The sequence below is a fragment of the Arachis hypogaea genome, chromosome 19 (assembly GCF_003086295.3).
Source record: "Arachis hypogaea cultivar Tifrunner chromosome 19, arahy.Tifrunner.gnm2.J5K5, whole genome shotgun sequence".
NCBI classification, from domain to species: domain Eukaryota; kingdom Viridiplantae; phylum Streptophyta; class Magnoliopsida; order Fabales; family Fabaceae; genus Arachis; species Arachis hypogaea.
In genome coordinates, this window is record NC_092054.1 from 3,217,923 (window position 1) to 3,231,661 (window position 13,739).

At 31.8% G+C, this 13,739-nt stretch overlaps 3 protein-coding genes across 3 annotated transcripts; 1 reads left to right on the forward strand and 2 right to left on the reverse strand.

The window, feature by feature from the left end:
- Window positions 1–1,269: 1,269 nt before the first annotated feature.
- Window positions 1,270–2,939, forward strand: LOC112775473 (F-box/kelch-repeat protein At1g80440). Its single transcript, XM_025819099.3, has one exon. It carries the CDS (start codon window positions 1,750–1,752, stop codon window positions 2,827–2,829), a length of 1,080 nt encoding a protein of 359 aa, XP_025674884.1. The 5' UTR covers window positions 1,270–1,749; the 3' UTR covers window positions 2,830–2,939.
- A 2,166-nt stretch (window positions 2,940–5,105) lies between these two features.
- On the reverse strand, window positions 5,106–9,018 carry LOC112775158 (WAT1-related protein At1g68170). The gene is made up of 7 exons (XM_025818637.3): window positions 8,825–9,018; window positions 8,366–8,428; window positions 8,083–8,199; window positions 7,395–7,635; window positions 6,828–6,986; window positions 6,546–6,697; window positions 5,106–5,579 (listed from the first exon to the last, which is right to left on the reverse strand). The coding sequence occupies exons 1-7, from the start codon at window positions 9,016–9,018 to the stop codon at window positions 5,273–5,275; spliced, it is 1,233 nt and encodes a 410-aa protein (XP_025674422.1). The 3' UTR covers window positions 5,106–5,272.
- A 1,002-nt stretch (window positions 9,019–10,020) lies between these two features.
- LOC112779644 (uncharacterized) lies at window positions 10,021–13,583 on the reverse strand. The gene is made up of 5 exons (XM_025823978.3): window positions 13,323–13,583; window positions 12,098–13,143; window positions 10,817–11,664; window positions 10,651–10,707; window positions 10,021–10,448 (listed from the first exon to the last, which is right to left on the reverse strand). Exons 2-5 carry the CDS (start codon window positions 13,059–13,061, stop codon window positions 10,200–10,202), a joined length of 2,118 nt encoding a protein of 705 aa, XP_025679763.1. The 5' UTR covers window positions 13,062–13,143; window positions 13,323–13,583; the 3' UTR covers window positions 10,021–10,199.
- Between the last annotated feature and the right edge of the window lie 156 nt (window positions 13,584–13,739).

Consider the following 13,739-nt stretch of genomic DNA (forward strand, 5'->3'; position numbering starts at 1 on the left):
CTAAGAATATTTTTGCCCTCTTGTTTATTTGGTATTCATTACTTAGACAAATAAGATGATGAAATAGATAAAATATATGTCAATACAATATTTTATATAAAATATATTCACTCAACATAACTTGGAATTAATTTGATTTTAATAAAAAAAAAACAAAGACAATAACTTTTCCTTTGCGTGTAGAATAAGATGATCTTCGAAAAAAAAAAACGGAACAAATGATCTTTTTGGATAAGTCCAACGTAAATAATTAATTATCTAATGCGCAACAATGAAACTTATACATGAAAGATGTGATTCATCATACGATCATATCCCATGGCTAACCAATCACTATGTGAGATTCCACAATTTAAATTTTGCCATATTAATTAGTTGATTAATGTCTTGTATATGGAGTATCTTCAGTTTCAATTATCATCATTTTCATATATAACTATTTTATTGAGGTGGTAAAACAGAATTCCCTTTTATATTAAAAAAAAAAAAGAGAAGTAATACTCAGCTCATTGATTAAATTTAATTTTGTACCGCACTTTTAATACTACATATAAGAAACTTACAATTTTAGCTTAGATTTTATCGCACACTCTTAATAGTTAATTAATTGCACAGATGTACATGTACAGCTTCTAGATCATATATAACCGAATTAGGCAGGTGATAAATAGTCCCAAACAACATTCTGGACTGTCCAAATCGGAAAGAAATCTAGATGCAAAAGAAATTAAGAAAACAGTAGAGGGTCGTCAAGGTCCAAAACATTATGGGAAACATAAATTATGTTTTTATAATTATATTTTGTATTTACAAAAATCTATTTATTTTATTCTGCAAATTTATTTATTTTAATAACTAATTATTCTATTAAAAAATACGGATTAAAATTTCAAATACGGTTAATATATTTTTTTATATAAATAATTAATCGTATTTTATTATATCAATAAAATTAACTAATTTTTAAATATACTACTAAATTATCTAAATACATATCTAATTCAATAATCGTATAATTTTTTTTATATTGTCTGTATATAAAATTAAACTCAATAAAAAGATATAAAATATTATATATACAAAGATATTGTACTTAATTAATTGATTATATTTATTAATAATTATATTAGGTGTGTATTAAAATATAAAATATATTAAAAATAAATTATATTTATATACAAAATATATAATAATTAATTTTAATATATAAATATTATTTTTGATTTATTACACATTTAAACCAGATATCTTATAAATTCATCCAAATAACTTAAAATAAAACAGCTAGCATGGGATAGACAATTCATAGTTCTCAATAATAATTCCTTTCTCCTTCATACTTACTTGTCTCTTTCAAACTGTTTTGGCTTGGTCCTCAAAATCCTTCTAGAACACTTCTTAGCTTTTTCCACTCAAAGCTTATCAATAACCACGTCCATGCCATGTGCGACCCTCTATAAATCCCAAAGGCTCATCCCTCTCTTTAATCACTCAACGTCACAACCAAAGAAAAAAAAATCTCAACTTTAAAAAACTATTTCAATCCCATTCACTTCACAGAACACAATCCTCTTCTTCTTCTCTCTCTTATCATTTCGTCCTTCACAAGTGAATCACAAACTTTTCTTCCTTTAACCAAGTTCCAATCTTGAACTTAAATATCCTCTCTTTCCACGGTTTCATTTTATGGGTATTCGCTAATTCATCCAAAAACTTCGACTCGTTTTCTTCCCACCTTTTGATTCAATCATGGAACTTATTTCCGGTTTGCCTGAAGACTTGGCCCGAGACTGTTTGATTCGGGTCTCATACCAACAATTCCCAACGGTGGCATCGGTTTGCAAAAACTGGAAAGAGGAGGTTGAGTCGCCGGAGTTTCGCCGTCAACGCCGGCGCACCGGCATCTCACAGAAGCTCCTCGTGATGGTTCATGCACGATGTGACCCGGATAATGAACCCGGATCCGGTTCATCAAAGCGATTATATAACCCAGTTTACCGTCTCAGCGTGTTCGAACCGGTAACCGGTAACTGGAGCGAGTTGCCTGCCCCACCGGAGTTTGAATCCGGGCTACCCATGTTTTGTCGGGTCGCTAGCGTTGGGTCGGAGCTTATCCTATTGGGCGGGTTAGACCCAAATACATGGAAGGCTTCTGATTCCGTTTTGATTTATAACTTCATTACTGCGAAGTGGCGCCGGGGGACTCACATGCCTGGTGGGTCCCGCATGCTCTTTGCATGCGTGTCAGACTCGCGGCGAATGGTATTCGTCGCCGGTGGACACGACGACGAGAAAAATGCACTGCGATCCGCGCTGGCGTATGACGTGGCAGAGGATAAGTGGATATCCCTGCCCGACATGGCTGCGGAACGCGACGAGTGCACGGCCTTGTTCCGCCACGGGCGACTGGCTGTCGTCGGTGGTTATCGGACGGAAACGCAAGGTGTGTTTGAAAGGAGCGCGGAGGTTTTTGACGTTGCCACGTGGCAGTGGGGTCCAGTAATGGAGGAGTTTTTGGATTGCGCCACGTGTCCGAGAAACTCGACGGACGGTGGTGATGTGGACGGGAGAGTGATCATGTGTTGCGGCGAGGAGATAAAATCGAGGCAGGGTGGCACGTGGCAGAAGATGGGGAAGGTGCCGGTGGAGATACGGAACGTGGCGTACGTTGGAGCGTTGGATGGAGGGGCAGTGGTGATTGGATCCAACGGTCACGGAGAGGCGCATGAAAGTTTCGTGTTTGATTTGAAGAGTTGTAATTGGAGAAAGGTTGAAACCCCAGAAAAATTCAGGGGCCATGTCCAAACAGGTTGTGTTTTGGAGATTTAAGAGATTTTACTTTTTGCTTTTTGTCTTCTTTTTCTTTTCTATATTTATAGAAAATATATATAGTGTATAGAGATGCTTTGCTATGTGAATATGAGAGAGAATTTTGTTTTTGTTTTTGTTTTTTTTTTTTAAAATTTGCCCTTTTTTATTGGATGAATGATGAATCGGTTAATAGATTAGTGTTACGAATTCGGCATAATTTTGAGTGTTCTTTTTATCTCTGATTGGATTTCACTTTCAGTGGAGCCAAGTCACTTTTTTCTTGTCTTGTTAAATCTCCTTTTTCTTTGTTTGGGTTTCTGCCAAAGTCACTAGTATCATTTTTCTACTAAGTGGGAGCCAGTTCTAGCCCAATTTCAATTTTATTGCTTTCAACTCAACTTGAATCAATCAACCTTTTGTTATGTTAAAAATTAATTACTACTAAGTTCTAACTTCTAAGTTCCTCCTTGTAAGTTACTAAATATTAAAGTGTTATCATTATTGATATTATTTTTATTAACAGTGGTCGCTGTGCAACAAAAACGAATGTCTTAGCTTTAGTCTCTGTCTAAGTGAGTAATCAAATTAAAGTAGTTTTCGAATTTGTTAATGGATACCTTTCATTTTATCAAACAAGCTTTAACATGTTATCGTATTCAAATTCAAGTAACTTAGAGCATATGTTAAACCAATGAATGATCCACATTAACGTGCCAATCAAGTTATTCCCTACAAAGGGTGTGACCTTTTTAAAAACAAAAATGTTTGAAGAAAATCAGTCAAAAATAGCCATAACTTGTCTTATTTAGTATTCATTAAATGTTGCAATAATTAATAAATGTTAAATAAGGTAAATTTTATCTAATTTTTTTGTCTCCTAGCATTATCCTTTAAAAATTAATGTCACTTGGGCTTTGTTATCGTATTGAACAAGTTTTACTTAAATAGGAATTAAATACATGATCGTAATTAATAATAATAATGCAACGTTTTTTCCGCAACTTGGATTTCATAGTCATGGCATGTGCAAAGACAAATATGAGAGCCATGTATGTCTAGAATTTACATGACACATTTGTCAAGATGAAGCCGCTTCTACGTTCTAGACAAAATTCTTTTATTTGGAAGCATCGATGAGAATCGTCGTATTGTAATATTATATTTTGCTGAAATTAATGATGGTCATGGATTATCGGTATAATATCATTATTTTTTGTTGGTTGGTTTAGTATCTATCTGAAATTAATATAGTGACTAATCTTTTATTGACTTTTAAGCATCTCTATGAATAGAATAATTGGCTTAGAGTTTATAATTTATTTGCGGCTCAAGGTGAGAATCAATCTCTCGATATTTCATTAAGAGAAAATGTGGGTTTTTTTTTGGGTGGTTGTGTTATTTTTGTTTAATCACCCTCCTGGGTTATTAGAGAATCTTTTTTTTTTTTTGGTATGGTGGAATTTTCTAAATCAGAATTGAAAGTGGAGCCCAATTACTATAAAATTGGACATGGACATTTGAATGTGAGTGAAGAGATAAAGAAAACAAAAATTGTAGACTTCATTGTTCATAAAAAAAATCGAGTTTATGTTACAAAGGTAATTAATAGATTATAACCACTTTTACCAAAAAAATAATAAAATTATAACCACAATTTCTTCTGGGTTTTTAGTCCCATTTCAGTATTAAAAAAAAAAAATTATAACCACAAACCCTTAAATACTGATTAGATATGTGATCTACGACGGATTAATCATTTGTCTATCAGATTGAAAGGTGCCGTTAAAAAAAAAAAGAATACATATTATTAAAAAGTACAGATGGAACGAAAACACATTAAAAATATTTTCACAAATACTGCACGAACAATTCTTTCATGTACAATTCAATAATAATAATAATAATAATAATAATAATAATAATGATAATAATTTTTTATGTATAATTATTATAAATAAGTATAGTTTAAGATGGTTTTGAAATATACTAAATTACACAAATAACACAACTCTAAAATAATTATATAGGTAGTTATACACATTAGTTGTTCATGTAGTATTTACGAAGCATTTTACTTTTTCCTTTTGATAAATGAAAATCAAATAAAAACAAACTAAATAATAATAATAAAAATCCAAAAAGTATAATTTGCCAATAAATTTATCATTCCTTATGTATGTTGAGAGTTTTCTACACCTTTGATATGAAATTTTTTTTTTTTTACTTCGAACCAGCTATCCCATTTAGTTAGGGAAAATTTTTAAAAGTACTAGAAAAATGGAATAAGAAAAAAGTTGGAAAAAAAATTAAAATAACCTCTAAAAACTCCCTCACATTATGTGGCAAATTACAATTCAAATCTCAATCAACAGAGATGTTAATCAACTTTTTACACTGCCATTCTTTGAAACGAAAAATAAATTAAATAATGAAAGAAAAAGAAGAAAGAGATGAATGAGAACTAGGTACTAGGTTTTGAGTCCTCATTGTTCAATGGGGTTACCTTTCCTTCATTTCCTTGGTTTCCTTTGTTACTTGAACAATCTTTAACTCCATTTTGTTGTTGTCCTTCTCTTGATAACTTCATGTCAATTCCATTATTAATATTATTATCACTATGATTATTTGTTGTGATAATAATCTTCAATGTTTGGCCATTGGTTGAGACTACTTTTGTAAGCTTCTCCTTTGCCATGTTCTCATATTCTTTGCCTTTACCCCACAAGACAGTGTATAGCCCCAACACTACTAATATTGAACCTATTATGCTATACGATATTAAGGGGAAAAAAACAAGAAAAAAAAAAGGGAGTCATTTAGTACATTATTGTGCTAATGGTAATGACAACTAAAAAATAGATGGAAATAATTTTTTAAAACGTGGTAAATTTAAAAATTAATTATTTTATTTACATGATAAAATACGATTAGATATTGTTTATATCCTGACTCAAAACATAAGTCAGCCTCAAAGTAAAAAAAGTCCAGAAGATTGCTATCGAGTGACCGACTTTTCAAACGGTCGGACAGAATGCTATAAAGTGATAACTCTTCAGAAGGAGTTATAACTAATTCCTACTATCTCTCACCTATTTTTAAAAGAGAGATCTCAACAACCCTAGATGAAGGGAATGGTTATCTGCCACCTATAGTGAAACTACTCCAACGATAGTTATTGACTCATCACCTATAAATACACTGACACCTCTTACGTATATTTAAGATCCAATATACTATAAACCTGTTGGAATCCTTGCTAACTTAAGCATTGGAGTGTTTTGCAGGTATCACCTCCCATCTTCTCACGAGGAACTCGAACGAGGGCTACCTGACATAGGACAAGTCGAACGCTGTCTCACAAGGAGTCTAAACCTCACGTCCATACCCAAATACAACCCAATTTATGTAAAATCTTTTTGCTCTTTTAGATGCATGGAAATTAAATCTTTATATATATTAATATTGTCATCTAATTAAATGTATATACTTGTAAAAACTTTTATGTTGTGAGTGACTAATGTATAGTAATATATGGTTGTATATTTGTATAAACAAAATTTTCTATATCGATAATGCATATAATTAAATATTTTGAATTAAATAAATTCTTAAATTGATAAAAAAAAAAAACATATTTAACTAGAAGAGAAGATGAGGGTAGAATATATATATATTATATCATGATAAATATTTTTGTATTTAATAATTAAGAGCAAATTAAATAAGATGTATACCTTCCCACATAGAGTCTTTCATCCAAAATTAAAGAGGCTGCAATGGTAACTATGACAAGAGAAAGAGGGTTGAAAGTAGAAGCATAAAGTGGACCTCTTAATCTCACACACCATGAAATCAGAACCAAAGCTATTCCAGATGCCACTATTCCCTGATACACAAATTCATATATATTAAATAAACAATTTAATATTATTAACCCTTAATTATCTAAATAATAAATTAAACATGTTAATTAGTTACAACCCATGAATAAAGTTTTGTTATTTCAACAACTATACCGTATAAGCTACACTGAGGAGTTTGATATTCCAACCAAGCTTCCATTGATTCCAATTTCTTTCCATGCAAAGTGCAAATATAATTACTTGAATACATGCCATTGCTGACACCAATGCTGCACTTGAATATTGCCAGGGGAATTTTTCACTCATCTTAGCCTATCATAAAAATAAAAAAATATCTTATCCTTGTTTGAAAATTAAACTGGAATAAAAGTTTGAAAATCAGACCAATAACTTTAAAGATTTAGTTGAGATTGTATCAAATTTAATTGGATTATGCTAGGTAGCCAATGATTTTCTTAAACAACATGAACAACAGATCTTAAAATTGGCCCAATTCAAGTAAAACACACTACACTTCAAATTACTTACCTAAATCTTAGTACTAGAATAACCATTCGCACATCTAGTGAATTGAATATCCGATATATCCATTGTTCACATTGTTTAATATTTTCATTGTCTACCTATACTTTTTCAATTTAATTTTCTAATACATATGATGAACAACGTTTATATTATGAAAATTAGAGTATACATATGAGTGAAGAAATTAAAGAAAACCTGAAGGATCAACCACATAGAATAGCATAAACAATTTCCAAAACCAAAAGCAGAGCCCAAAACTTGATTAGTAGGAGAAATGTGTGATTGGTTGTGCTTGATCATATTGACATGATGTGTAGGCCAAATGTGAATCTCTTTGGTCTTATAGAATGTGATGATCATGACTCCACCAATCCCCATTATAGTGCCAATAACCTTAGCCTTCCCTGTTAATGTTCTAATCTTCAACCTTTCTAATCTGACAAAATTAATTAAAGCAGTAGTTGCATGAAAAACTTAGTTATAGAATAGACCTACATTGGGAATCAATTCTAGAAAGATTTTTATATTTTAAATATATATATATATATAAAAGATGATTTATATTTTAGGTATAAGCATGGTTTCACTATTTAATATTTCACTAAAAAAAATGAAAAACTAAATTTTTAATGCACACAAATTTAATTAATTTATTCACTTTCATAAATCATGTACTTATTTAATAAAAAAATAATTTTCATGCATTGTTGGTGTAAATTTTACACGTATATCCAATTATGTAATGTCATGTCAATAAAAATAATTATCTTTTACATTTACTGTGTAATTGGTCATCTAAAAGAATGGATGCAAATAAACAACTAAGTGCATCAAAATTAAATTCGAACTCGAAAAAAGTGATTATTGGAAATTATGGACTTACCCAAAACAGAGGGCTAGGATGAAGGTCACACCAGGAATAAGGTTGGTCATGGTTGAAGCATATGTTGCTGATGCAAATGCCACTGCCCTCACATACAGATTTTGTTGTAAAGTTACCCTAGATTTTGTTGTATGGAGTCATCAAAATAAATTCTTCTTTTAATAATATTTTTTCTAATTTTTTCCACATCGATCTCAACAGGAAATAATTTTTGAAATTCTCTTTTTTTTTTTAAGTTAAATACTATATAAAAACAACATTAAGATCACTAGTACCAACTTACCCAAATAATCCACAAAGGAATGATTGAAAGAGAACATCTGGTGTAATTTTTGGCTTGCTCTTCCTGTTTCATTGCATTTTTTTATGACATTAATATAAATATAATAAAAAAGAATTGGAAGGTTATTAGGTATACCGGAAATACCAGTGTTTCAGTTGTTTTAACCGTTGATCTAAATTATAAAAAAAAAATATAATATATATTAATTTAGATCAACGGTTAAAACAATTGGAACACCAGTATTTCCGGATATACCTGATAACTTTCCAAAAGAATTTTATGTTTATGTAGTCATTTTATTATATGTCACTATATATACATAGTGAGAATGTGAGAGTTTGTAACGTGAATTACACACTTTTCATTCATGTGATAGATAATACATACATATATACTACAAAATTTTAATTAATTATTCATAATTAAAAATAAAAAAAAGAAGAAAAGATATATAATCACCTTTCCATGAAGAATGCAAGAGGAACAACAAAAGATGTTGCAAATAGGGTTCTATAGGCAATGAGTACACTCATGTTCATACCATCTTCTACAACCAATTTGTATAAAATACTAAGACCAGCATAAGCAACTTGAACAATTATCATCCCAATTGCAGGCTTAAGCCCATTTATAACATTACCAATATTTCCCATTATTATTGCTAATAATAATGTTAGATGTGAATTATGTACTTTATAAAGTCATTATTATGAGCATGATGATGTGCATAAGAATATATATTATTATTATTTTGATCAGTGTTAATAATTTCAATTTGTTCTTTGAATTGCTTGTTGATCTTTGCAGTGACAAGAAGACAACCTCTCTTGAAACTGTATAGGAGTCACAGAATATTCTGAATTTGCAACAATAATATGTATTAGAAAATTTGGATTGAGATTCGTTTGGCAATGACTATGGACAAGTATCTATATATTATATAGGAAAATTATTCTCCTCTTTTTTTTATTAACAGTTAAATATCTATTACAGATTAACATCTTTTAAGATTCATACTATAGTATATTCAATATTCTAATATTTTATAAAATATGACATAAACTTATCATGTACTGCTGTAAATATTTTACTGTATGAAAGGTTGATTATTTTATTATGAAAAAAATTTGATTATTTTAGACAATTAATGATTATTTTATTAAAAATTATATAAAATATAAATAAATATACACAAATATACCGTGACTAATTTCTCGTGTTCATATAACATTTTTGTTTTGCAATATCGACCATGATATCTCATTTTTTTGGATTTTGCTAGATAGACAATAAATTTTGTGAACAATATGAACAATGGACTTTAAAATTGGCCCAATAAAGTAAAAATACATTACACCCTAAATTACCCATCTAAATCTTAATATTAAGATAACCATTCGCACATCTAGTGAATTGAATATTCGATATATCCATTGTTCACATTATTTAGTATTTTTATTGAATGTTGAGGAATGTCAATGTGATTTTTCATTTTAGTTGAATGCATGATATAGTCTTTTAAACGGTCAAATAAAATAAATTCCTTCTTTTTGTCACATACATTTTTCTATTTCTAAATCTTACACTATCTATCTTCTTTTAAAACATTAATAAGCTACAATTCAATCCTCTTGTTTGATATAAAGTAGTATAAGTTGGAATATAAATGAACTTTTCTTTGTATAAAGGCATAACAAATGTAACATACAATTAATTTCCTGAAAAAAAATTGTACAGAATATTAACAGTTTTGGTAGAATATATTCACATCACTATGTAAATATTTGAATGAAAGAATATATGATGATCATAGAAACAAAAAGAAGCTAAGAAATTATTTGGTCCTCCTCATGCACCTCACAAGAACCTCTACAAATTTTGTATACATGTGGTGTTTAAGGTACATCCTCTGCACTTTCCTTCTTCCATTTCTTCCCATTCTTTCCCTCGCCGGCCGGTTTTCGAGTAAAAGCCGGAGATTCTGTGCGAGGATACGAATCCCGGGTCGTCCAATGGGGTGAAGAAGACCTGTTACATTATGCTCAACAATTTCTTGAGTTCCCCCTGCATTTGTTCCAAGCACCTACTCCACAAAGATTAAATGGAAATGAACCATTAACATTCATTTGAACCATATATATAGACATCAAATTTTGAAGATTAGTAGCATAGTTATTGCCAATTAGTATTCTTTTATATTCATTGAAATTTCTCTATTTTTATCTCAAATTGAGAGTAATAGATACCATTTTATTCTTGAGTTATTATCATGAATTCAAACATACCGGAAGTCCAAATGCCATTGCTTCTATGGTTACCCTTCCAAATGTTTCTCCTAATCCCTGTTCATAATTTTAGAGACTAGTTAATTTTCAAAGACATTAGCAATTTATTCAAATTCAATTAGTGTTTTTTGTTTTTCTCAACATTCATAAGTTGAACAGCATTTACCTGAGAATTTATGACATAAACATCTGCAGCAGAGTAAAGCGAGGCGACACGTGTCGTGGCCGGAGTCCACAAAACAGACTTTGACAAGTTTGAATGCTGTGATAAGAAATGCAGAATACCCTTAACATAGTCCACCTTGTTACTCTTAGATCCAACAGAACCAATTAGAATCTTGAGAGATTGTTCCCTTGATGCATTTTTGTTGGATAAATCTTCTCTTCCTCTGTTCAAAATAGTATGTTCATGTAACCTGTTCATAGAAGTGCTTGAGATATCATTGAATGCTACACTGCTATTCTTCCTCAACAGCAGCAATAATCTTCCAATATGATGTGTTCTAGCAAGAGAAGATAGGTAGTCTCCAATATCAGAAGAACTTTTCATTTCTTTATTATCATCTTGCAATGATGGTTCATGTTCCACTATTGAGCTTGCTGATTTAAGAAGCAAAAACTGTCCCTTCCCAGTGTTGATGCTACTCAGAGTTATCACAAGCATGTCATTATCATTCAGCCCCATTTCTCTTCGGACCGAATCTCTCAACAATTTCCTTCTTTCGGCCATTTTCTCGGCGCTGAAGGATGGAGTGTTCGGCATGGAAGGAATGCCAGCTACAAAGGCCAGTTCATCATTAACTGACAGTGGAATAATTGCAGGCTGTGATCTTAGTTTCACTCTCTCTTCTTCACACCATTTTTGCCATTGCTTAGATTGTGATTTGGATAAGAAGGCCAACATGTTAACTCTGTGCAAGACTTGCTTCGAACGATCGAAATACTCTCGCCGATTTTCCATAATCCACCAAGCAACTTGGCTTGCAGCAGCAGGAAAATGATCAATATATTGTTCTGTTTAAACATGAATAGAAAAAACACATTGTTACCTCATTCTGGCAAAATTTCTAGTTCTAGCATTTTCCATAATTAAAAGGCTAGAAGTTTATGTTAATATAGTAAGATATTAAGAGTAAATACACTGCAAATTTGAAATGTCTTCTTTGCTATCTTAACTCTCACACTATTCAATAAGTATGCAAAAAACTGAAGAATCTATGAATTGAAAGGATAACCCTCCTACTTTAGAACAAAAAACTAATTCGCGTCCCACTAAATAGGGTCGGCTACAGATAGAAGTACCAAATGATGCATACTAAACATAACCCTCTTACCCAAAAGTATAAATAATGTCAGTTCTTCACTTATTTACAAACAATAACATCAACTTTTCAATAATAAAAGCTATATAACTCAACAGAAGGAAACTTTATCAATCTGTTCATACCAATCCATGATGCACAGACAGCTGATCCAGCAATGACAAGATCAGCATTCCTTGCTGCCTTGAAGCTTAATTGGGCTTTGTCTTCAAGCACCTTGATTCGCCTCCGAGTGAGCTCTTGCATCAAACCACCCTTCTTGCTAAGCACAACAGCTGAAACAGCAGCACCACCACAATTCAAAAGTTCTGTTCCCAACTCCATCATTGAGAGTGGTGCTCCAGTCATAGATAGCTCATGGAATATCAACACAAACCTCTTCGAACGAACGAGGCGCGCGAATTCCCCCTTCCTGTTGCAGCTTCCAAAATAATGCTTCTCAGGATTCCATTGCAGAATTCTATCCTCAATTGAACCAAATGGACCAACAAGGAATCCATAGGTACTATTAGTCTTGGGAATTTCTGGATCTTGCTCCTCTATACCAATTCCCTCGCCTCTCGATTTTCGCTTCCTCTTACTCCGGCGTCTGATCTTCCTCTTTGAGCTGGTTTTGGGAACAGATTGAACAAGATTTTCTTTCTTGGACAAAGAAGCTACATGCATTGTTTCACCAACCCCCAATTTGTTTCCAACAATTTCATCATCAAAAGACATTATAATTCTCTCATCAACAATCAAATCTTGATGGTGATTCTGTTGAGAATCAGGGTTTGTATCAATTGACCTGCTTCCAAACCCTAAGAACTCATCTTCTTTATCTCCATTTTCCCACCTAGACTGAACAAAAAATGCAACATAAGCCCAAAGGGTAATCATTAACAGCCACAACAGAATCCGGTTGCTCTGAAACCATTGTGCACTGCGGCTGCCGCCACCGCCACCACCACCACCACCCTTGCCTTCTCTTCTTGTTGTTAATCTCCTGAATGAAGGAGAATTTGGTGGCATGGATTTCAAATTTGATGAACACTGACAATTCAATTTTGCTTGAATTTCTCCCATGTTCTTGCACTGCTCCATTAACATCAGAACATCCTCAAAGAAGCTTGAAATATGAAACCCCACATGAAAATTTATGATAATTCTTCTCAATATTGCTTCTTTTCACCTAAACATATGTAACAAACAAGTTTGACCAATGAAAAAATTCACTGAAAGAGAGAGAAAGAGACTAGGGTCTATCACAGTTCAGCTCTTGATGATGCATGTGCAAAGAAACATTGAAAAAGAGTGTGTTCATATTAATTCTTGAAGCGCAAGGAAAAGACTAAAAGAGCATTGAATTACATGGATTGTGGCTTGTTCTGAAGGATTAGCATCCAGTGATTTTGACTTTTTGAGGGGTCAACCATTGTTCTTGAATTTGGGTCCTTGATGATCACTGCAAAAACATTCTTTCAACAAGAACTAGAAGTAGTTGAATGAAAGTTGGTCAACGAATATCGTTCTGTTTTATTTTGTTTGAAGCAAACATTATTGAGATTAAGAGCTTTCAACAACCTTCATGTGCAAGCTGGGATGCCACATCAGAGTCTTGTGTTGAAAGCCTTCTATTAATTATTATCATTTTTATTTAATCATTTTAATATAAAAAAAGAAAGAAAGAAATATATATATATTAGCATGAAAAAAGATAGTGAGGTGAATAGATTTGATGTCCAAGATATTTATGTGATTTAATTTAGTAAATTTTATAACTGAAAA